We start from the raw sequence: 21,427 nt of genomic DNA, 5'->3' as shown, positions 1-21,427 counted from the left end.
GTGTGTGCTGCTGATCTGCCTCGGGTGGTGTCTCCCAGTCTTCTGTCACCAAGGGGCCTGTCCCCATCTCCCATGGTTCTTAGAGCTCCGGGTCACAAGCCCTCCAGTCCGGGGCCGCAGGGGTGGCTCAGTCTCTTGAGCTTCTGACTCTTGATCTCAGCTCAGGTCATGATCCCAGGGTCATGGGATTGAGCCCCGTGTTGGGCTGCGTGCTGAGCATGGGGAGCCTGCTTAAGAGTCTCTCTCCCTCTGCCCCTCTCCCCCACTCTCTCTCTCTCTCAAATAAATTTTTCAAAAAGTTCTGCAGTCCAGCCCCAGTGCAGGTGCCCCCTCCCCCGCAGCGGAGAGCAACTCACCCAGCATCTGCTGATGTGCCCAAGAGGAGCCCCCTCCCCTGAAGGTGGCAGCCACAGCTGACAAGGGAGCCCTTGAGAAAAAGTAGCACCCATAGCAGCTGACTCGGGGTTTCGGGCAGTGGGAGTGCAGCTGCCCTGTTGCCCAAGGCTTGTGCTCTTTTGGGGGGCAACTCAGAAGGTGAGCTCAAGAAACAGAGCATCACACTGAGGTCTGTGCCCAAGCGGGAAGATGGGGCTGGGTCCACACCACCATGAAAGGGCAGGCTGGGGACCGTTCCTGGCAGGCGCATGCGTGTTGACTGAGCATGAATGAGTGGATGTACCGACCAGCTGGGTCTTCAGGGTGGAGGAGACCAGTCCTGGAAGTCCAGGAGCCTCTCCGTGGAGGGGTTGCGGGCCTCGTGGGGAAGAGGGCCCTGGATGCCCTGGGCAGCTCCATCTGACTCTCCGCCCTACAAACAGGGCCCCAGAGGTCACGTCCAGCAGAGGACTTCAGGAGGCCCCCTGTGGCTGGGCCAGCTGGGGACCCACAGTCTGCCAACCCAAAGTAGGTTCTGTCCAGAGGAGAGAGGGTTCCACACCCCACACACATGCCCCGGGGGTCTGTTCTTGGTTGTTAACTGGCTTTCCATCCTACCTGGGGACAGAAGGGGGCCTGCAGACCTGCCTGAAGCAGAGCTGGAGCCTGTCCTGTGTGCAGGTGGCCTTCATCCCAGCAGCAGGAAGCAGACCATCCACCCAGGAGGCCCAGAGAGGAGGGTGCCGTTACTCCAAACCCTTATCAACCCACTTTTCCTCAAATGAGCTGGTTTCAAAGAAGGGGAAGACGGGTATTCAAATTCTCACTCCTGCCTGCTGAGCTTTAATGACCCCTATGTGGAGAGAGGGAGACGAACTTGGATACCCTTGCAGACCCCCTCCCTTCATCTTTTCAGCAGCTCGGCAAGAAGCTGGCTCAGCTGTGCAAGCACTCACGTGCTCACGCTCCCTGGGAAGAGGAGCTGACAAGGACACACCCACTGTTCCACAGGCACCCTCGGGTGCCCTGTTTCCAGTTTCCAGGTATCGAGCGACTGGCCTGGCTCTACGGCAGGGACTTTGCAGGCACGAGAGCCGGGGTTCTGCTGCTTCTCTGCCCGTGGGCTTTCCGGCAGTTGTTTCACCTGGGCCACGTGGCCCTAGTGAGGTGGGTGTCCGTGCTCCTGAGTGACCAAGCTAGTGCTCACCGCTGAGATTCTGGGCCAGCAGGTCAGGAGAGGACTCTGGGATCTAACGGTCACCCTGGCCAGTTTTGGTACCAGTGGTCAGGAGGTGGCAGAGGGCCCAGGAGAGGCTGGTAGAGGCACTGGGGAAGCGAGGATGTGCCACCGTGGGTTGGGGGGGGGGGGCGGGTGTGCGTGCAGAAGTCACCGATGGGGGGGGTGCAGCTCCAGGACCCGGTGGCTGACATCAGCTGGAAAAGGAAGGGACAGGGCTCAAACAAGAGGACGCTGAGTTGCCACATTCCCACCAGGACTGCAGACCCAGAGGAGGAGGCCTTCCCCAGTTGAGACATTGTGAGCAGATACAAAGCGCCTGGAAGCAATTGTGTCTCGCGTGGTTTAGGGGGACCAGGCTGAGCAAAGTTGCAGGAACTCACGTGACCAGGGGGAGGGCCCCAGCCAAGGCTACCTGTGGTTTCCACAGTGGGGTAGGCTGTTTGAGCCCCGTCCACACTTCCTGCTCCTTGATGACTGGAAGGGTTGGCCCAGGGGCCAGGTGGGAGTGGGGCAGGACTGCCACGTGGAGCCTCGCTAGGGCCCAGCCACAGGCCTGCCCGGAGCTTGTGAGGACAGAGGGCTGGGTTCAGCAGGAGCCGGGTGGGTCCCCATCAGGGGACTTCCTCTGGCAGAGCCGGGGCAGGGAGCCCTCTTGGAGAGGGAGGTGGGACTGTGGCACTACTATCATGGGCCCATTCGTGAGTTTGCTGGGCCGGCTTTCTTGGGGTGCCTTCCCATCTACATCCACAATTTTCCAATCCTTTGAAGGCCAGGACAGACACCCATCCCTCCAGGCAGCCTGCTGTGACCTCCCACCCAAGAGTCCCTGCTCCTTCCACTGAGGTCACCCAGCCTCACACAGTCCTGGTCCTGGAGCTGTCACTGTCTACCCCGTGTAAGCATCCACCTGCCGTCCTCCCACCAGACTGAGCCACCTTCCCCTCGCCGTGTGGTGCCCGGTGCGGGTGTGCTGCCTCCTAGGGCCGCTACTGGGGGTGGGAGGGAGGCTTTCTGTCTCCAGCTGGACTCCCTCCTGGTCTCCGGCCCTCTAAGTCTCCCCACCGTCCCCACCTGCATGTCAAAGAGGCGCGCCGAGGCTGAACACGTCCTCTGCCAGCATCCAGGGGCTGAAATGAAAACCCTGCTCCTCCCCTGGTTTTCTCTGTCTCGGGAAACGGAAACCACCCTTCCAGTTGCTCAGCTGCCATTTAGTCCCCTCTCTCACACCCCTCGTCGGAGGCTGACTACCTTGAGCTTCAGAATCTATCCAGGCCCTGACCAGCTCTCCTCTCTCACCCGTACTGACCCCAGCCCCCTCCTCTTTTCCTGCCCACCTGCCACTCTCAGGCCATCAGAGGGACCTCTTGAAATGGCAACCAGTGTATCACTCCTGCTGCAGGGACTCCCCAGGTCACACAGAGGAGACTCTCAAGTCCCGTCAGGGCTACTAGGCCCTGTACCCTGTGCCTGTCCCCCGCTGCAGGCAGCCCTCCCCCCCGACCCCCTGGGTCCCTCACTCCCTCCCTCATCTCCTGCCAGCTTTGCCTCCCTAAACACCCATCTTACGGGCAGATCCCCCGACCTGAGTACTCAGCCTGCCCCACGGCCATCTAGCGTCACATGTCTCACTTTAAGATTTTAAGTAATTTCTACACCCAGTGTGGAGTTCAAACTTAAAACCCTGAGATCAAGAGTCGCATGCCCCACCGACTGAGCCAGCCAGGTGCCACTAGGTGTTTTATCCTTACTGGCGGTCTCCCTCACCAGAACGAGAGCAGAGACTTGGGTCTGTTTTCCTCACCACTGAATCCTCGGCATCCAGGACAACGTCTAGCCCACGGTGGGGGCTCGTGAATAGTTGCAGAGAAACACGAAGGCCGTTCCCTGATCTCCAGCACTTGCGGCCTCATCCTAGGGGCGAAACAGGTGGCAATGCCGAGAGCTGAGTGGCTCCTGCCTCGGTACAGGCAGCAGAGGGCTTGGAGCTGAACCAGGAGCACCCCACCCCCACCGCACCACGGTAGAGCCCAGCCCTGGGGCTAGATTCGGCCTCAATTCCGCCCCCTGCCCCGCACCCCTCCGTGTGGGTCCCTCTAGCACTGAGACCCCACGTGGCCTATCTGTACAGGCCTCAGTCATTGTCTATACCAGCTGCCCCTGGACCAGCATCCACCTGCAGCCTCACCTCATTAAAAAAGGCACGATTGGGGCGCCTGGGTAGCTCAGTCGGTTGAGCGGCCGGCTTCGGGCAAGGTCATGATCTCGCGGTCTGTGAGTTCGAGCCCCGCGTCGGGCTCTGTGCTGACAGCTCGGAGCCTGGGGCCTGTTTCAGATTCTGTGTCTCCCTCTCTCTGACCCTCCCCCGTTCATGATCTGTCTCTCTCTGTCTCAAAAATAAATAAACGTTAAAAAAAAAATTAAAAAAATAAATTAAAAAGGCATGATCATCAGATCCTCCTCACAGCTCCTAATGAGGATTATGAGCCAATAACCGCAAAGCTCTCAGTGCCAAGCGTCAGAACTCTCAGTGACTATTAGCAGTAATCATTATTACGTGCCAGGCACTGTCATGGGTCCTGGAAATACAGAAATGAACAAGACAGCAAGATCTCTGCCATCGGAGAACTTACACTGTAGTTGGGGAATAGGAAATAGGTAGGGTCATGGAAAATAACAGTTAAGGCAGAGGGGCTGGGACATTTGCAGAGTCCTCTTGGAAGGCCTCTGGGATGACATATGAGACCTGCATGAGAGAGGGAAGGAGCTCTGGAAAAATCTTGCAGGCAGAGTTTACAGCAAGTGCAAAGGGCCTGAGGGAGGCATGAGCTTAGCAGAAAGATGCAGGAAGGCCCTTATGGCTGGAGCACAGCAAAGAGTGAAGGAGGGCAAAGTCCGAGCATGGTCCCTGGTCTGAGCCTACAGACTCTACAGGGGCCTTTGCTGCCCACCCCATCCCTGTCTTTTGTGGTTTGAGGAGTCTTTAGCTACAGGGGCCTGGGAAGGGGCATAGCCCAGCATCCTGGCCTTAAGCCTTTAGTCTGCACTGCCCTTCAGGGCACCCCAGGGAAAGGTTTCCCTTCAGTCAAATGGGGGAGTGGGTCACTGTCTCCAAGGACAGAGGATCTCACTGGCACTGGATGTGACAAGGTGGCTGGGTCACTTCCAGGGCTGTGGTCTCTCTCACCTCCTCTCAACTCTCCGTGTCCCCCTCCTGTCCCACCCCACATGCCCCAGGCTGGGGCAGCTGCCCAGTCATACAAAGCGTAAGATACTGTTGGGGGTAGATAGAAGGAAGCACTTGTAGTCATAGATTCTTATTTCCCGTCTCGGATTTAAAAACTGTAAGGTCACAAAGCTGAAGTGAGGCATAGAGCAGGGGTCACAGGTGACAGCTGTCCTCATGTGGGGGCCTTTGGCAATGGCTGTAGGCTCCCCACTCTCCTCCAGCTCCTTCCCAAAGCCACCAGGGATGATCCACGTGGACAATGGGTGTTATCTTAACAAAGCCTCCACGTTTGTGATCTGTGGCACACCACCTTAGCACCCACACACGCTTTCTCTGAACTCCCAGTTTAAGACAAGTGTCCGGGGTCCCCCTATAATCCTTCCTACAAGGAATTACGGAGCCATACCGTTTAAAAACATTCTGTGGAGTCAGACTGCCTGGATTTGAATCCACCTGGTAGCGGGGGATGTTACTCAACCTCCCTAAGTCATGGTTCCCACATCTGTGAAGTGGGGAAGAGGTAATCCTTATGAAAAACTTTTTGGGGGCGCCTGGGTGGACTCTTGACCTCAGAGTTGGGAATTCAAACCCCACGTTGGGTGTGGAGATTAAGATCTAATTTTTTTAGTTTTATTTATTTTGAAATAAATAGCTGTGTTGTTAGTGCAGAGCCCAATTAGGGTCTCAAACCCACAAACTGGGAGATTACCACCTGAGCTGAAATCAAGTCGGACACCTATCCAAGCCACCCAGCTCAAAAATCTTTTAAGACATCTTAGGGGCGCCTGGATGGCTCAGTCGGTTAAGCGTCAGACTTTGGCTTAGGTCACGATCTCAGTGTGTGGATTCGAGCCCCACATCAGGTTCTGTGCGGACAAGCTTGGGAGCCTGGAGCCTGCTTTGGATTCTGTGTCCCTCTCTGCCCCTCCCCTGCTCTCACACACACTTTCTCAAAAACAAACATTAAAAGAAAAACTTAAAAACAAAAACAAAAACAACAAAAAAACAGGCATTTTAGGGACGCCTGAGTGGCTCAGTGGGTTGAACATCCAACTTCCGTCCCACTTTGGCCTAAGTTATGATCTCACAATTGCTGAGTTTAAGCTCCTCTGCGGTCTTTAAAAAAATTCTTGAATAGAACTTAGTTTTTGTAACCTCAATGTGTGAAGCTGAGTGGATGCTGTTCAACCAGTAAATCCCCACATATTTAGCTGCAGTTAAGCTGCTTAAATGGGGCTGGGGGTGGGGATGGGATCTTGTCTGTGATACTAATACCTAGATGGGTGGTCCCTGCAGAGTAAACTGTGGGGAGAGACCCACAGCTTTGTGGGATCTCTACCACCTCAAGGTGTAAGACCTGTACCAGGCCCCCACCCCATGCCTCAGAGTAATGTTCCCATTTGGGTCATTGGTCGTATTCCAACACTAGGTGTTGGGAAAATCAGGGAAACACGGACCTCCCCTCCCCTTGCACACACACCCAGTTCCAAACTCAAGGGGCAAAACAGGTTTAAGAGCCTGATGCTCCTTCATGCACCGGTTTCCCTTTGGGTTATCACAGAACTGAGAATACACATTAAGGGCTCAAACACTGCCATGGAGATAAAAACCAAGGCTCCCTCCCTGAAGAGCTAGACCCACAAGACACACAAGATGAGGTGACCTGACCAGGATGGACTCCAGACAAAGGATGATTTCTCAGACTTGAGAAATCCAAGTTGCGTAGTGTGGCTTCCTGGTACTGTCCCGACATCTGGCAGCCTTAGAGCCCAGCTCTGGCCAGGAACTTCAAGCTACAGGTCGGTCCTCAACTCCCAGCAAAAGCCAAAGACCCATTTCTCTGAGATCTGGGAAGAGGCCTCTACAGATATGTAAAAGAAGAGAAACTTTGACTCAGGCAGTCCTTATCTGGGCACTTAAGGACAGATCACAACTCTGCAGGAGGCAGAAGCCAGGCTGTACCTCCTGGCCACGAGCTCCCTCAGGGTAAAGCTCTTTGGCCTGAACCCCACACGAGAAAAACACCCAGCAGCCTACTGCAGGGGGCTCTAAGTCCAACGAGGTTGAACCAATCCCTCCCTCCGGGGTGATCACAACTGCCAGGCCAAGGTCGGTAAGGCTGCCTTACCAGAGATCAGAAAGCAAGCACAACTCACAGAAGTACTTTCACTACAAAATAATTTATTACAACACACAGCTGCAGCACAAGCCTATGTACAAGCACATACTCCACTGACAACCCCAACTAGGGGACCCTTTTCTTCTCCCTGGCCTTTCGGACCTCTTCTATCAAATCTTTCAGATACTGGATCTCCTTGGCCAGAGAGTCTGCCCTCTCTTTCAGAGCCTCGTTCTTCTTTTCTAGCTCTTTACACTCGCCAGTAAGGGCCTCTTGCTCCGCCCTCTTCTTCTGGCGGTACCTAGTGGCTGCGGTCTTGTTCTGCTCCATTTTTTTCAGCTTCTTATCCAACTTCTCCACCTTTACTTTTGCTGCCGTTTTCTCTCCAGGAGGATCATAGGGTTTGGGGTGGGCAGAACCACAGAGGGAACATGGAGACAGCTGGCTCTTACTTGGAGAGCCCCTCGAAGTCGAGGGGCTATGCTGGGGGGACCCCAGGTAGGACTCAGGACTCATACAGATGCCACTATCATTATCTGAGGGGGCATCCTCCTCCTTTATGCACTGAGGGATCATGAGAATGTAAGCAGTAGAGTCTGGCTTTCTATCTCCTTCAGAGATATCCACCTCACTGCGTAGCTCTAAACTAAAGGAATGATCTGGAGTGGAGGACAGGGCCCCTGGGAAGAGAGAAAGAGGTTGCAGGAAGGTAAAAGGGGCAACCTGGTCTGTTTTGGGTAAACTTTCTGGGAGATGGCCAATTGGGTTCATGGTCTGGGGGGGCTCCTTATTCGTCTCCTGGACTAGGGGGTCAAAGAGATCACACGTGTCATCCAAAGTGGCCAAAAGCTCATCTGGCATGGTTTCCAGGTCATCTATATTGAACAGAGAACCAGAATCAAACTCCTTCAGATCCATTTTCTCCACCATCCAATCTGTCCCGGAGAAGGCATCCTCTGCAAAAGATCGAAAAGGAGTCAGATACACAAGGCAGCAAGCCCGACGCTCAGGTCCCACCGGCAGGCAAAGGACTCCCACTCACCCTTGCCGTTGTCTGAGGCACTGACCAACCCATCCACAGCCAGCCATTCGGAGGAGCCCGCCTTAGCCTTGTCGCTGGAGAACCCATGAGGTTTGAAGTGCTTGGCCACCTCCAGGTAATCGTCTAAGAGACCTAGGCTTACTTCAGCCCCCAAACCCGACTGGTCGAAGGGGGACATCAAGTCCCCCCCCAACACCTCGCTGCTCAGGAAGCTCATCATCTCGGCCATGTCGCGGGACTTTACTGGAATCGAGGAATGTGCTTGATTCGAAGAGGTCTTTGTCGGTTACAGCAACGCTGCTGCTGGATGCCGTGAAAAGCCTGAAAAGAAACCAGAAACCAAGGCCCACTAGAGACCAGCCGGTCCCACAACTTCATCTTTTCATCCTGGAGGGAGACTGGCCAAACTAGAATTCCACTCGGCAGCAGAGAATCGGGAACACGTGGCCTCAGAGCCATCGCGTCCACCTTCCTCGCCGCCCGGTCAAGCCGCACAAGATGGACGCCCTCGGGGCTGGGCCGTCCCTCTACCGGCCGCCAGAGGAAGGCGCGCCATCCTCAAGTCCAAATACGGCCTGGGCCGCCGGCCCCGCCCACACCCGCCCATGACTCACACCGCGCCACCGCCCTGCCCCGCCGCCATCTTGGCTCCTGCCACGTTTTGCTGGGAGCCGGACGGGGACGCGCCCCTGAAACGGAGGCCAGGGTCGTCGAGGACTTCTATCCCCGGGGACGGGGCGCGCTCCCCCAACCCAGAAGCGTCGGCGTCTCGGGGACACCCAAACAGGGGTCACGCGTCTCGGGCGCTCGTAAAACCGCTTCCCCCTCTGGGACGCCGCCGGCCGCAGGCCGCGCCCAAGCGAGCCGAATGCCCTCGCCGACCCGCGGGAGCACGGCCAGAGCGGCCCGGCCCCGATACTTACGCCATGGCTTAAGCCGCTGGGGGGTGCCGCTGCAGAGCCTGGTGCTGCTGCCGCCGCTGCAAAGGCCAATGCTGCCGCAGGCACTGCTGCCTCTAATACGCCATGGCGGCCGCGGACCCGGGGGAGCGGAGGAGGGAGAACGCGCACTCGCACAGGAGCTCTACATTTATAGGCGGGAGGGAGAGAAATGGCCGCGGCCCGCCGGCCGTGGGTCCTTTATAGACTTTGCCTCTATGAGGACGCATCACAGGGCATATCCTTCCGCTCCGGTCACGTGACCCACGCCTCCTACCCATTCATTTTCGCCCCTCCGACGCCCCTACTATCTCCAACCTACGAATTTTATGTCCAGAAGGTAGCTGTGAAAAGAATGTGAATTATTTTTAGAGTCTCAAGAAAGGAAAAGGGCGCACTACTTTACACGGCAACTAAGATCAAAGAGTCACTTTCCCCTCTGGCGCCGGAGAGCGCGGAGGGATTCTTCAGACACACCTCGTTTCCGGTGTTAGCTTCGGGGGCGGGGAGAGAAGTCTTTCTGCCCAAGGAAGGCTTTTATTGTGAGGTTCGAGGCCGCTTGGTTGTCGCGCGAGATGTTGGCGGAGAGCGAGCTTCGAGCTGATTGGTTAGACATGGTGAGTCATATATATCTCGATTTTCTATTGGCTCTGAGCCCGAGGTGGGAGGGCTTCTCACTGAGAGAGCCCAGGTCTGAGCGGGAAGGGGCGGAGTGGTGAGTGAGGTTCCCGCTGCTGGAGTCTGTTCTCGGTGGGCCAGTCTCGGTTAATTCCCGCTGCAGTGGCTTCCGCAACTCTGCGCACACGTAGCGGCCCGTGGCTGCGCCGGCTCCTTCCCCGATCTAGAGCGTTCAATGGTGACGACAGGCCGGAACTCGTGTGGCCCCTTCCTGCCCCCCTCAGTGAATCTCCGAATTAGCATCCAGTTGCAGGCCCTACATGAAATTAGGGGAAAGGAAGTGGCATTTCGTGTGCATTTCCACCATATGCAAGGCCTTAAGTAGCTGAAAGGGCAGACGACCTCGGTCGGGATCTCAAATGTTTCGTGCCCACCTACCATACAGGGCCAACTCTGCATCCTTACTGTCAACTCTCAAGTCCAGGCGGGAAGATGCATAATCTATAGCCCAGTTTAAGGTATTTTTACCTACCCAACCTGCTAAAATGTTTGCTATTCTATTAAAAGTATTCAGTCCATCACAAGGGAACTTCTTTTGGTTTATGCAGATGCAGTTGCCCCAAGAGATTTTATTAAACTGGTATCTGTCACTGTCAGTTAACGCCCAATTCTGCGACTGCCCGGTGTAACCTAACCACTTCTCAGCAAGTCCCCCTAATGCCGCTAATGAGAGAAGCTTGAAAACCCACGCCCGCTTGGGCAGGAGGGTTCCTGTGTTCGGAAGCAGCGGTCCAGGGTAGGGCTTGCATTTTGCTCTCTATTGGGGAGCTACGAAGAGTGCCAAGAAAGCTCTTCACCATCCTCCAGTCCCCTTCCCCAGTCAGGCCCTGTGGGGGCAGAAACCTTAAGTTTCTGCCTCCATTTCGGTGGGCCATAGAATTATCTGTAGCAAGGCTGTGAGGTCAAAAAATGTGGGGAGCGCTGTCCTTGTCCATTCACTGCTTTGATTCAGCCTAGCCCAACGATTTCTTTACAACAGCAAACCGAACTAATGCGATGAGGTGTGTGGCCCAAAGCCACACAGCTTTCCGTGGAGGCAGTACGGGTTAGGGCTTAGAAGACAGATTTTAGAGGCAACTCCAAAAGGATCCTGGCTCTTCCATTTAGTGGCTGAGACATTTTGGTTACGCAAGTTATCCTTGCTGAGCCAGTTTCCTCATCTGTGAAATGAGGCTAATGATGAGTATCTTTATGCTTAGAATGAAGTAAGATTATGTATGGAAAGCATTGAGCAAAGTGCTGATAAATGCTCAACAAATGGTTATTACTATTATTAGAACTCAGGTCTTCTGATCCTGACCTCCCAATCCCCACTCCCCATTTTCCTTTTATCATCCTGCTTCCTCGGAGGACTACTAGTATTTATTGAGTTGATGAAACCAACAACTGGTACATGTAAAGCATATTGCAAAGTATGGTTTTTGTATTGCTTTGGAGAAATCACAAACGTCAAGATATAAAGTCTAGTCTTACGTGCAAAGGCACTTAAGTATCCCTGAACCATTACACAAGTCTTCCAAGGTGTACCGAAGAACCCATGGGGCACGTTTCAGGAGACCCGTCAGTGCCTCCTTACAGATGACTAGGCAGGAGGTTGAGAATTAAAGAAAGTAATGTTGCCCCAGTTTTGACACTGCAGAGGTCATTGATGAATGGCTCCAGGGGCAACCTGTCCCATCCATTCTATCATGGAGACCCAGATCAAGCACGTCCGAGGTTCTAGCTGAGAATGGAGAACCAGTACCGCTCCTGTAGGAAAATGTTTCATACCACACACAAGTCAACGCTGTGGGAAAGGAGATTTTTATTTTTTCTTTCCATGCTGTGGAAGGACATCATTTTCCCCAGCTTTACTTCCTCCCTCAAGGAGAATAAAAGACAGCAATTCCCCAGGTCTCAGGGCGAAGCTACTTCTATGTGGACCTAGCCAAGGTGGGACACAAAGACCAGTGACTGATCCCAAATCTACCAGCTGAATGTATCAACTGCTACTGAAGGGCAGGCAAGTGACTGGAAGGCAAGTTGTGGACTTGGCCTCAGGGACCAAGAATTTAAAGACTACAAGGTGATCTGAACGAAAAGGTAAACACGCTGGACTCCACCTCGGAACCCACATCTGGGGAGGCACCCGGGTGGCTCAGTTGGTTAAGTGTGTGACTTCAGCTCAGGTCGTGATCTCACAGCCCAGGAGCTCAAGCCCCGCATGGGGCTCTCTGCTGTCAGCGCTGAGCCCACTTCAGATCCTCTGTCCCTGCTTCTGCTCTCTCAAAAATAAACTTAAAAAAAAACAACAAAAAACTCACCTAGTATTTTGGCCACTGACAACCAGCAGTGTCTAAAAGGGCCACAGCCTAACAGATCGAGTCTTAAGTGTCCCTTACCATTGTCTTTGGCCTGGACCTTTAGCAGGAAGAGCAGAGTACTAAGAAACCCTGTGAACACAAGTTTCCAGGCAAGGTCACAGCCTCAAGGAAGAGAGGCTATGGCAGAGGACTCCAACACAATGCAGGTTTTCCCTACTTACAGAACCCCCGCTGGGGCCTCTCCAGGAGATTGTGATCATGAAGCTAATTCCTTGTCAAAACCATGGGAGTTCTCAAGTTGGAGTACAAGGGAGCAAAATCAGCTAACCTGGGATGTGAACAGGGAGACCGGCAGGGGCCGAGACCCAGGAGGAAAGACCATAGGCCTCGACACAGCTTTTCCAAACGTTAACTTTGATCATTTATTTGAAGGGGGAAAACAGTCACGACAAAGCATATCATAAAAATACTGTTATCCTGAACTCATTTTTCAGGAAGGGGCACCAGGGAAAAAAATCAAAATATACTTTGGAATGGATTATGCTTTCGAGACGAGTATTATTTTTAAGCATTAGGCTAACTCTGTGGTTTGCTAACATAAATGGTGCAAAAAAATTTCCAGAGAAGTAGGAGCTGGTGCCATGACTTCAGGCAAAGGTGGGAGTTACTGGGTACATAGGCAGGAGAGTGGTGGGGAAAGGCACGACGTCCTTCCCCAAAGATTAAAACAATCGGGAGGGGGTGCAGAATGTTGTCCTCTTCCATCCAAGAACCTCAACACACTGGACAATCTTCCACGTTTTACAAGGCTTGCCCAGTCTCAGTCACCAAACCCACTAGGACCAGGGCCAAGAATTTCCACTGCTTCTTGTTCTGAGGACTTCCAGGTGGTTCTTGCTTGTGAAATGGGAAAGCCACGGTTTTTGGTTTTGTGAAACACAGTTAAGAGAGATGCCCTTGTGTTGCTCTTTAAGAAAAGAGATAAAACCAAATGGCAGTTACACTTGGCTTTGATAATCTGGGCGTAAGTCTTTAAAATCTTTTGTTTCTTTCCAGCTCCCCTTCCAATGCTTTACATGCAATTTGGTCAGAGATGCCAGCTTGAGAAAACTAGACTCTGTAATACATTGGGAAAACCGACTGCTTCACCTCAATGAAGACTAACCCACTCTTTTGCAGCCTCCCCTCTCCTTTCCCTCTAATGGATCCGAGGAGCGAGCTCCGTGCTCTGGAACCACCAAGGTCAGGCTCCACCCCACCCCCTCCGGGCCAGTCACCGAGGGCAGCACTCAGGCACAGCGATTTCCTTTAAACCCTAATCTGACTCTGATGAACAGCCAGGGTGGAGAATCTCTCTCAGGGTTCCGGGCTTATGTTTCATTCTCTCTCAGGAGCTTCATGCAAATGAAAGAGCTGAGCCACTTTAAGGAACCTCTGCATACATAGAGAGGAGCAGGAAATTTTTCCCAATAGAGTCGAGGTTGACCCTAGTTCACCCTCCTAACCCATGACCAGAAGGGGACAGGACCGTCTACCTAAATTCAAAGGTAGTTGAGGGTTCAATGCTATTTAGAGTCATTTCATGCTGCTGTCGTTGGGAAAGAACGAGACAGCTGTGGAGAGCTTCACCAGAATCTCACCGATGGAGAGGTAGGAAGAATAGAAAAAATAATAAAAGTTGATGGGAGAACGAAATACTGGATGGGCAGATCAGAAACAATTATTACTGGCTTCTTGCCACGGACAGGACAAAAGCACAACACAAGACGCACAGACGTCGTGTATTAAACACTCCTCCCCACCCTCAGGATACTTTGCAATACACACAGCGCAGTTTTAGCAGCTGGAAATAAGAGGGGGCGGAGCAAGCTGCACCCCCCCTCCCCCCCCCCCCCCCCCCCGCCGTGTTTTATACACCAACTCTCTCCCTAGGTAGCACCAGTCTCCCCAGGAGCGGGCTGAGACAGGACCGGGAAGAGGTCAGCGCAAGTCTGCTCGCCCTTCGACGGTGCCTGGGGGGCTCGGCACGCACGGCTCTCGGCTCTCACGTTCCTGTGGCAGAAGCTGGGGAAGGAAGGGCTGGCTTTGGGCTCCTTCCTGCTCTGAGGCAGCATCCTAGAGGGGCGGGGCCTGATGGGGGAGAAACTCGGTCACCAAGCCTCGCCTGGTGACTGGATTTTCCAGTTAGCGTTCAGACACCTGTCAACCTCCCCAAAGCTGTGTCCTCGAAGGCTTCGTCCTAATTGGCAAGAAGCAAGGAAGGGGCCGAACAACAGCACTTGCGCAGGGGGGGCGGCGCCCCGGCAGGCAGCCCCTTCCCTCCCTCGTCCTCCTCCTGTCCTCCTGCCACTCCGCTCTCGCAGCTGATCTGGACCAGCCGAAGGGGAGGTCTAGACACCAGGCACACGCACCCTCCCCAGGCCCTCCTCGCCACCTCCAGCTCCCCCGCGGCACCCTCACAGATGGCCACTAAAAAACACAATCTCCAGGCAACTTTGCATCGTTTATCTTGAGCCTCACTCCTGCGTGGGTCAGTAACCGTGTTCCCAGGAGGGACCTTCTCAGCACTTAGGAATCTGAGCTGGTCAGGACGTGGGGGGCATGGGCTGCTTCTCCAGGAACCTGGGTCAAGAGCCAGCTCTTCTCCCGGTTTTAACCCCAGAAATTCTAAATAGCGTCTGAGCGCTCGCTCTGCAGAGCTCAGCTCGGAAACGTGCAGATCAGAACTCTTCGGTGACATTCAACTCAAAGGCAACATCTTGACGGGGCAGATATGCTCCAGGGAGAAAAGCAAAACAGAAGGCGTGAACAAGAGGAACAGACAGAGGCGACACTGGAAGGAAAACAGGCCAAAGGGCAGACAGGGGCAGAAAACCTGGGCCAAATTGCAAAACAGCAGCTCAGGTCAGGCCAGTGCTTCACCTTCTCAGTTCATTCCAGAAAAGTCAGCCTGGAGCAAGGGGGCGGGGAGGAGTAGGAGCACAGTGTTTGGTAACAAAAATAGAAAGGGCTGGGTGAGAAGAGAGGCAAAGAGACGGCATTCTAATCAGCATGAAGTGACCGGGGTGATGACCAGCAAGATAGGAGGCACCTAGGGACCCTGTGAGGCACCAGCTGTGCAGCCACGTGTTTCTAACGGAGAAGCCAGGGTCTGACCGCCTGACGTCCACTTTGGCCTTCACCTGCCCTACGTGTGCAGCAGCACCTCCGGCTCAGACAAGGAGCAATAGAGAGTATATCCCAATTCATCTATTTCTTCAGGAGTGAGCTCTGCAAACAGGTTCACCTTGGGGTTCAGGGCACTGGGCAGGACTCCGGCCTCTAGGTAGCTGATGAGTCCCCTCAAGGCCTGCAAGAATCGGTCGGCCAACATATCTGGAGACCAGTCAGCCTCCTCCTGGGCCAAGTGGAGGATGACGTTGGTGAGCTGGCTGGCAGTGAGGTGGCCCAGAGCCGGAGTGGACTTGCATATGGCCTTGAGGATCTTGAGGCACAGAGATCGGCAGCCCGAGTCGGCCTGGTCCAGAGCCCGCAGGCGTGCCGTCTCTGCGGGCCGCAGGCTCAGCCGCCACAGGTTGTCATACTGGGCCAGCCGGTGTGGTCTGGCTACCAAGACGGTGTCGCCGAGGGTCACCGACGGCAGGAAGTCAATGACGAGATGTTTGTCGCGCTCATACTGCACTTCCAAAGTCAGGGCTTCTGGGGGTGGTGCCGGTCGGATCACATAGTCCAAGAGGGACCCTATGGCTGGCCAGTTGATGGAGCCAGCCACTACCTTCTCAAATGTGTCTGCCACCGTCTTGGGGGAAAGGTAGCCCCCTACTACGCAGCGGTCCCAGTAGCTGCTACCACGAGGAAAATACTCCGGGTTCTCACGGCGAACCAGGCAGAAGCCGGGGACATTCATGATGGTGTCCTCACCAGGGATACACGACCACAGGTTCTGCTCCAGCACCAGGGGCACGATGAGTTGGATGTGGTCAGCTGTCACCACCTGTTGGAGCACAATTAAAAAGGTTTTGAGGGATCTAATCTGCCCAAGAGAGAACTTTCCCCAAACACAGGTCCCACCATCTTGTATTCCCCCATCAATAAAGGAAACGACGAATTCGTTCAGAGCAAGGATTTGAACCCCGGTCTGTCAGAATAAGAAAAAGAAAAAAAGAAAAAAACAAAAAAACAAAAAAACAGAAAGGGTTAAGGAAGACACGACAAGGGCTACGGCGGCAGGTGGACTTCAGAAACAGTAAGACCCAAGACTTCAGTCTTTCTGGCACGCCTGGGACACCGGTCTTCTGTACCAAGAGGACTCTTGAGAAACGGCTTTTTTTGTTTTAAATGTTTTACTATTTTTTTTGAGAGAGAGCGTGAAGAGCGCTCGTGCGCACATAAGCCGGGGAGGGGGGCGGGGGCGGGGCGCGGGAGACAGAGGATCCGAAGCAGGCTCCGCGCTGTCAGCACAGAGCCCGACTCGGGACTCGAATTCACGAACTGTGAGATCGTGACTTGAGCCGAAGTCCGACGCTCAACTGACTGAGCCCCCCCAGGCGCCCCCGGAGAAGCATCCTGGTCAGCACCCGACCCTACCCTTCGTGAGAACCACCTCGGTACCTGCAGGTCGTCATAGAGGCTGCCACTCAGGTACATGTCCCGGAGCGGCATGTCCGGCAACTTGGCCCGCAGGAAGCTCCGGAGCTCGGCACATATGTCCACGGCAGCTTGCTTGGCCCGAGCCTGCTCGCCAGCAGGGATGGCCGCCCGGTTCCGGTAGTAAGTAAGAAGTTTCTCCTGCAGGGACATGCGGAGCCGTGACTTCTTCAAGTCTACCTGGCCCTTCCTGGCCAATGGCTTGGGCCGGGGCGGGCAGAATGTATCTGCCAAGGCAAGAGAGAGAGGCACATGAGCTCTTCCCGCGCTCGCTCAGTCCACAGCTGCCTCGGCCCCGGAAAGGAGGGCCTGGCACGAAAGTGCGAGCGCGGTGCCTGGCACACGGGCGCTCAAGAAAGGTCTGCTGAAAGCGGGGGCGGTACTGAGCACCCAGAGAGAGGCCCCGGAGGGGCGGGGGCCTTGTCCTCACCTGCGTCAAAGGCTGAGGAGTCTGTGGGAAGGGTCTGCAGGGAGCGGCTCAGGCCTGTCTTCATTTCTTTATTCAGCAGTCGGGGCGAGCCCATCCAGTTCGGTTCTTCCCAGCTCCTCTTCCCTGAATGGCTCAGGCGGGTGGGGCTGGTAGGGGCACTGATCGCCCTATCGTACATCTGAAATAGCAGAGGCCGCGGCATAGGAAGCTTCCTGCCTCCGTTTCCCTTCTTCTCAGCAGCTCTGCCCTAGGGGGTTGGACTACTATTTTTCAATAACTTTAGTTTTACTCTAGATTATGGAACACTGTGCTCCGTGCAGAAAATCTCAGGAAATACTAAATGATGCAAACAAGAAACAGATCTACCATAAGGACACAACACAGACACGACTGTTAATATTTTGGTCTGGCTCCTGCTGGGAAATATGTAGGCATATACTTAGGATCCTACTCTACGTATACTTGCGAAACTGGATTTTTTTCACTCATCCTTTTTATCATCTCCCCACTGTCACTGAAAAGGAACCCAGTGGTCAACACTATGTACCTTTTCTGACTATTCAGCATTGTACCTTATGAACGTACCATAATGTTGAACACGGATTCATTTATTTAACGGATATTTACCGAGTGGCTCCTACATGCCAGGCGTTGTTCTAGGTGCACAGAGTCAAGCAGTAAAACACAGAGACCCAATCCCTGCCCGCATGAGTCTGCAGTGCGGTGGAAGGATACAGGCAATATGTAATAAACAAGTTAAATGTGACGTACTCAGTCAGAGATAGATGTTAAGAAAAACAAAGTAGAAAAGGGAAATAGGAAGTGTGTATGTGGTGGGAGTGTTGCTATTTCAAATCGGGGAGTTAAGGAAGGGCATTTTGGTTATTTGTAGTTGTTTACTCACTGGGATAGACTTATTTGTATTGCCACCAATTTCTTCAGGGCGGAGTCCTAGAAGTAGACCTGCTGAGTTCTCCTATGGGCTCATCTAACAATGTCAGATTTCCAGGTTATGCCCCCATTAGCAGTATCCGAGGCTCATTCAAGGTCAGCTCCACTTTACAGAGGCAGCCTTATCGGCCTCCCCCACCCCTGGCCCTGGCTGCGCCCACTTACCCGCTTAACTGCCAGTGTGGCGATGCCCAGCATGGCTGCTCCGCCCACCCCCAGCACCAGCCGGGCATTGGAGAGCACGAAATCAATGGCCGTGCCGATGCCATTGTCATCCTTCTTGCCTTTGCGCTCACCAGAGCCTGCCATCTCTCACCTGAGGACGAAGTCAGAGCACAGCCATCACCACCTGGGACTCAAGAGCCACCCCTCCTCCCTCCTCCATCAGGCCACACCGCAGTAGGGACACCGCATTCTATGAATTCCAGCAACCCAAATCCTCCTGCCTCTAGCCAGCATGCTCTAGGGTCAAGGGAGAGATACCACGCCCCATGACATATCTGCATATGCAAGGGGGGGAAGAATGGATCGAGCTCATTGTGAACAAAATCTCTCCACCAATCTACTGAGGTTGTAGAAAGAGAAAGCCTTGGGGCGCCTGGGTGGCTCAGTCAGTTAAGCATCCGACTTCAGCTCAGGTCATGATCTCGCGGTCCGTGAGTTCGAGCCCCGCATCGAGCTCTGGGCTGATGGCTCAGAGCCTGGAGCCTGCTTCCGATTCTGTGTCTCCCTCTCTGCCCCTCCCCTGTTCATGCTCTGTCTCTCTCTGTCTCAAAAATAAATAAACATTAAAAAAAAATTAAAAAAAAAAAAAAAAGAGAAAGCCTTAGCTCAGTGTCCATCAATCCCTTCTTATGTTATATTATGTTATATTATATTATATTATATTATATTATATTATATTACCCTACCATGCACTTCAACCCTCTCCCTCTCCCTTCCCACCACGGTAGCGTAGATTGTTTTGATCCTTTGGCTACCACTTCCTGTAAGGTGAGACCTGAGAAGGTCTAACCTAATAGACTAGGTTAGCAGATGCTCATCCAGTCCCATGGCGTCACTTCACACATAGTGAGGTGACCTGCCAGGGGTCCCAGAGACAGGGAGTGGCAGAGTCGCCTCCACAACTCAGGACTCCAGCTCCTACTAGGCTGCTTTTCCTACCATCATGTTCACCCTTTACCCACACCGAACTTTCCCACTCTACTTTCTGCAAAAAAAATAAACCGTTAAAAAAATAGTAACAACATGGACCAGACTACTGCACACGGAGACATAACCTCAAGTCCACACATGAGAAAGGTCCAAAGGGAAAAATAACTCTGTGGACACTCCCACTTGACAAATGCTTTGCTTCTTGGGGAAAGTGTTCGGGTGGCGGGGGGGCACGAGGAGTTCAGGGGAGGCTGGCACGGTGACACGGAGTGTAAACCCCAAGGACGCTGTAGGCTTGGCTGTTAACTGGGAAAACACACACACACACACACACACACACACACACACCCATCTACCCAAATGCACTTGAAAAATGAACTAAAAAGGAGCTCATGGGCTCAAGACCAAAGAGGCGGCCTCTCGTACAGAGCCCCGGCAAGGGGAGCACACACTTGCTCCCCGGCAACAATGAAGTCATCCTGACTGAAGTTCCCCGCGTCCCCACATAAGCCTGTGAGAACCGTGGGTCCGACACAGAGGAAGGATGGCAAAGCGGTGCAGATCTGAGCGCTGCTCTTACCACTGCTGCTCTCCGACCTCCCGCGTCCACCACCCCAGGAATTACACAGGGAAAGCCAGCTGTGCACCACTCGGGGTCCCAACATGCCCAGGATGGGAGGAGACAGAGACAGGATCCCTGGGTGCATCTTCCAGTGTAAGTAACCTTCTTTCTTTCTTTCTTTTTTAAATGTTTAGTTTTGAGACAGAGACAGAGCATGAATGGGGAAAGGGCAGAGAACGAGGGAGACACAGAATCGGAAGCAGGCTCCAGGCTCCGAGCTGTCAGCACAGAGCCCGACACGGGGCTCAAACCCATGAACCGCAAGATCATGACATAAGCCAAAGTCAGACGCTTAACCGACTGAGCCACCCAGACGCCCCAGTAACCTTCTTTCTAATACTGCTACAACTAGGTATTGCTGGCTTCACCTCTTCTGGCCCTTGCCTCTATCCTCCCTTGGGAAGGGAAGGGGAAGGGAAGGGGAAGGGGAAGGGAAGGGGAAGGGGAAGGGGAAGGGGAAGGGGAAGGGGAAGGGGAGGGGAAGGGGAGGGGAAGGGGAGGGGAAGGGGAGGGGAAGGGAAGGGGAAGGGAAGGGAAGGGAAAGGGAAGGGAAAGGGAAGGGAAAGGGAAGGGAAGGGGAAGGGAAGGGGAAGGGAAGGGGAAGGGAAGGGGAAGGGAAGGAAGGGGAAGGGGAAGGGGAAGGGGAAGGGGAAGGGGAAGGGGAAGGGGAAGGGAAGGGAAGGGGAAGGGAAGGGGAAGGGAAGGGGAAGGGAAAGGGAAGGGAAGGGAAGGGAAGGGAACTCAGCAACTGAGTTAACTAAGAGTCATTGTCAAGTCCAAAAATATTTTTCCCTAACCAGAGTTCACAACTTTGGTGGCACTTTTCTCTACCTTTTCCGGTCAACAGAAGCTTCGGGCTTAGGGACATAATGGGAGACTACTTGGCCAAATGAAATACATTCCCACTTGCACAGAGCAAGCAAGGCCAAGGGGAAGAGTTAAACTATACATTACAGGTGGGGTCAGGGAACAACACTACTCATCGTCCCTCCAGTGGCCACTGAGACAGAGATGGCACAGATCAAACTTGGCCAAAGCAGAGTAATTCAATCAGAACAGAGTAGAACTTTACACACGTGTTCCCCACACATAACAATGACCAGTGTTTTCTATTTATTTAGTTAGTTTTTGAGAAAGAGAGCAAGAAAGGGGCAGAGAGAGGAGACACGGAATCCCAAGCAGACTCCACGGTATCAGTGCAGAGCCCGACGTGGGGCTCAATCCCACAAACTGGAAGATCAAGACTTGAGCCCAGATCAAGAGTTGGACGCTTAACTGACCCAGCCACCCACACACCCATTTTCTTTCTTTTAAACAAAAGAACCTTTACTGATATGTTTATAATAGAAACACTGGATGCAGGCACCTCCTTGAACGTGAGGCAGCAGGACCAGAAGGGGATGTCCTCCACCCAAGTGAAAGCCAGAAGGAGCCTCCCCGGGCCATTTAACCCAGGGCCCATCTGATGACTGGTAAGAACGAAGCAGTGATGTGGCATAACAGAAAAGAGCCTGAGTTCTCAAGCCGGAAACTCTGAGGACGAGTACTTGCCTTTGAGCCCTGACTTATTAGCTGAGTTACTTAACCACCCCAGCTACGAAAAGGGGATAACTACCCCCGCGTGGCCTGAATCAGAAGGTTGTGTAGTGAGGAAAAAACATCTACAACAATACTGAATGTGAACGCTTTATAAACTGGAAG

General features: G+C 53.7%; 3 protein-coding genes across 5 annotated transcripts; 1 reads left to right on the top strand and 2 right to left on the bottom strand.

Moving 5' to 3' along the window:
• Positions 1–137: 137 nt before the first annotated feature.
• LOC102901054 lies at positions 138–5,687 on the top strand. Of its 3 annotated transcripts, none has more exons than XR_002160110.3 (5): positions 138–903; positions 1,004–1,186; positions 1,295–1,542; positions 1,870–2,510; positions 3,383–5,687. XR_002160110.3 is itself a non-coding variant. In XM_019835612.3 (4 exons), the coding sequence occupies exons 1-4, from the start codon at positions 666–668 to the stop codon at positions 2,455–2,457; spliced, it is 1,260 nt and encodes a 419-aa protein (XP_019691171.2). In that variant the 5' UTR covers positions 138–665; the 3' UTR covers positions 2,458–5,687. The 3 variants fall into 3 exon arrangements, 1 of the variants encoding a protein (XP_019691171.2); XR_002160109.3 differs by having other exon boundaries at positions 1,292–1,542; XM_019835612.3 differs by having other exon boundaries at positions 1,292–1,542; positions 1,870–5,687.
• A 1,315-nt stretch (positions 5,688–7,002) lies between these two features.
• Positions 7,003–9,123, bottom strand: ATF4 (activating transcription factor 4). Its single transcript, XM_003989275.6, has 3 exons — positions 8,926–9,123; positions 8,003–8,323; positions 7,003–7,916 (listed from the first exon to the last, which is right to left on the bottom strand). Exons 2-3 carry the CDS (start codon positions 8,229–8,231, stop codon positions 7,087–7,089), a joined length of 1,059 nt encoding a protein of 352 aa, XP_003989324.2. The 5' UTR covers positions 8,232–8,323; positions 8,926–9,123; the 3' UTR covers positions 7,003–7,086.
• A 2,282-nt stretch (positions 9,124–11,405) lies between these two features.
• On the bottom strand, positions 11,406–18,258 carry MIEF1 (mitochondrial elongation factor 1). The gene is made up of 4 exons (XM_003989273.6): positions 18,115–18,258; positions 16,999–17,176; positions 16,533–16,795; positions 11,406–15,915 (listed from the first exon to the last, which is right to left on the bottom strand). Exons 1-4 carry the CDS (start codon positions 18,256–18,258, stop codon positions 15,109–15,111), a joined length of 1,392 nt encoding a protein of 463 aa, XP_003989322.1. The 3' UTR covers positions 11,406–15,108.
• Positions 18,259–21,427: the final 3,169 nt, after the last annotated feature.

Source organism: Felis catus, chromosome B4 (genome assembly GCF_018350175.1).
Source record: "Felis catus isolate Fca126 chromosome B4, F.catus_Fca126_mat1.0, whole genome shotgun sequence".
NCBI lineage: Eukaryota > Metazoa > Chordata > Mammalia > Carnivora > Felidae > Felis > Felis catus.
The sequence above is the reverse complement of the archived record's forward strand: the minus strand, read 5'-3'. Positions and strand labels throughout refer to the sequence as shown.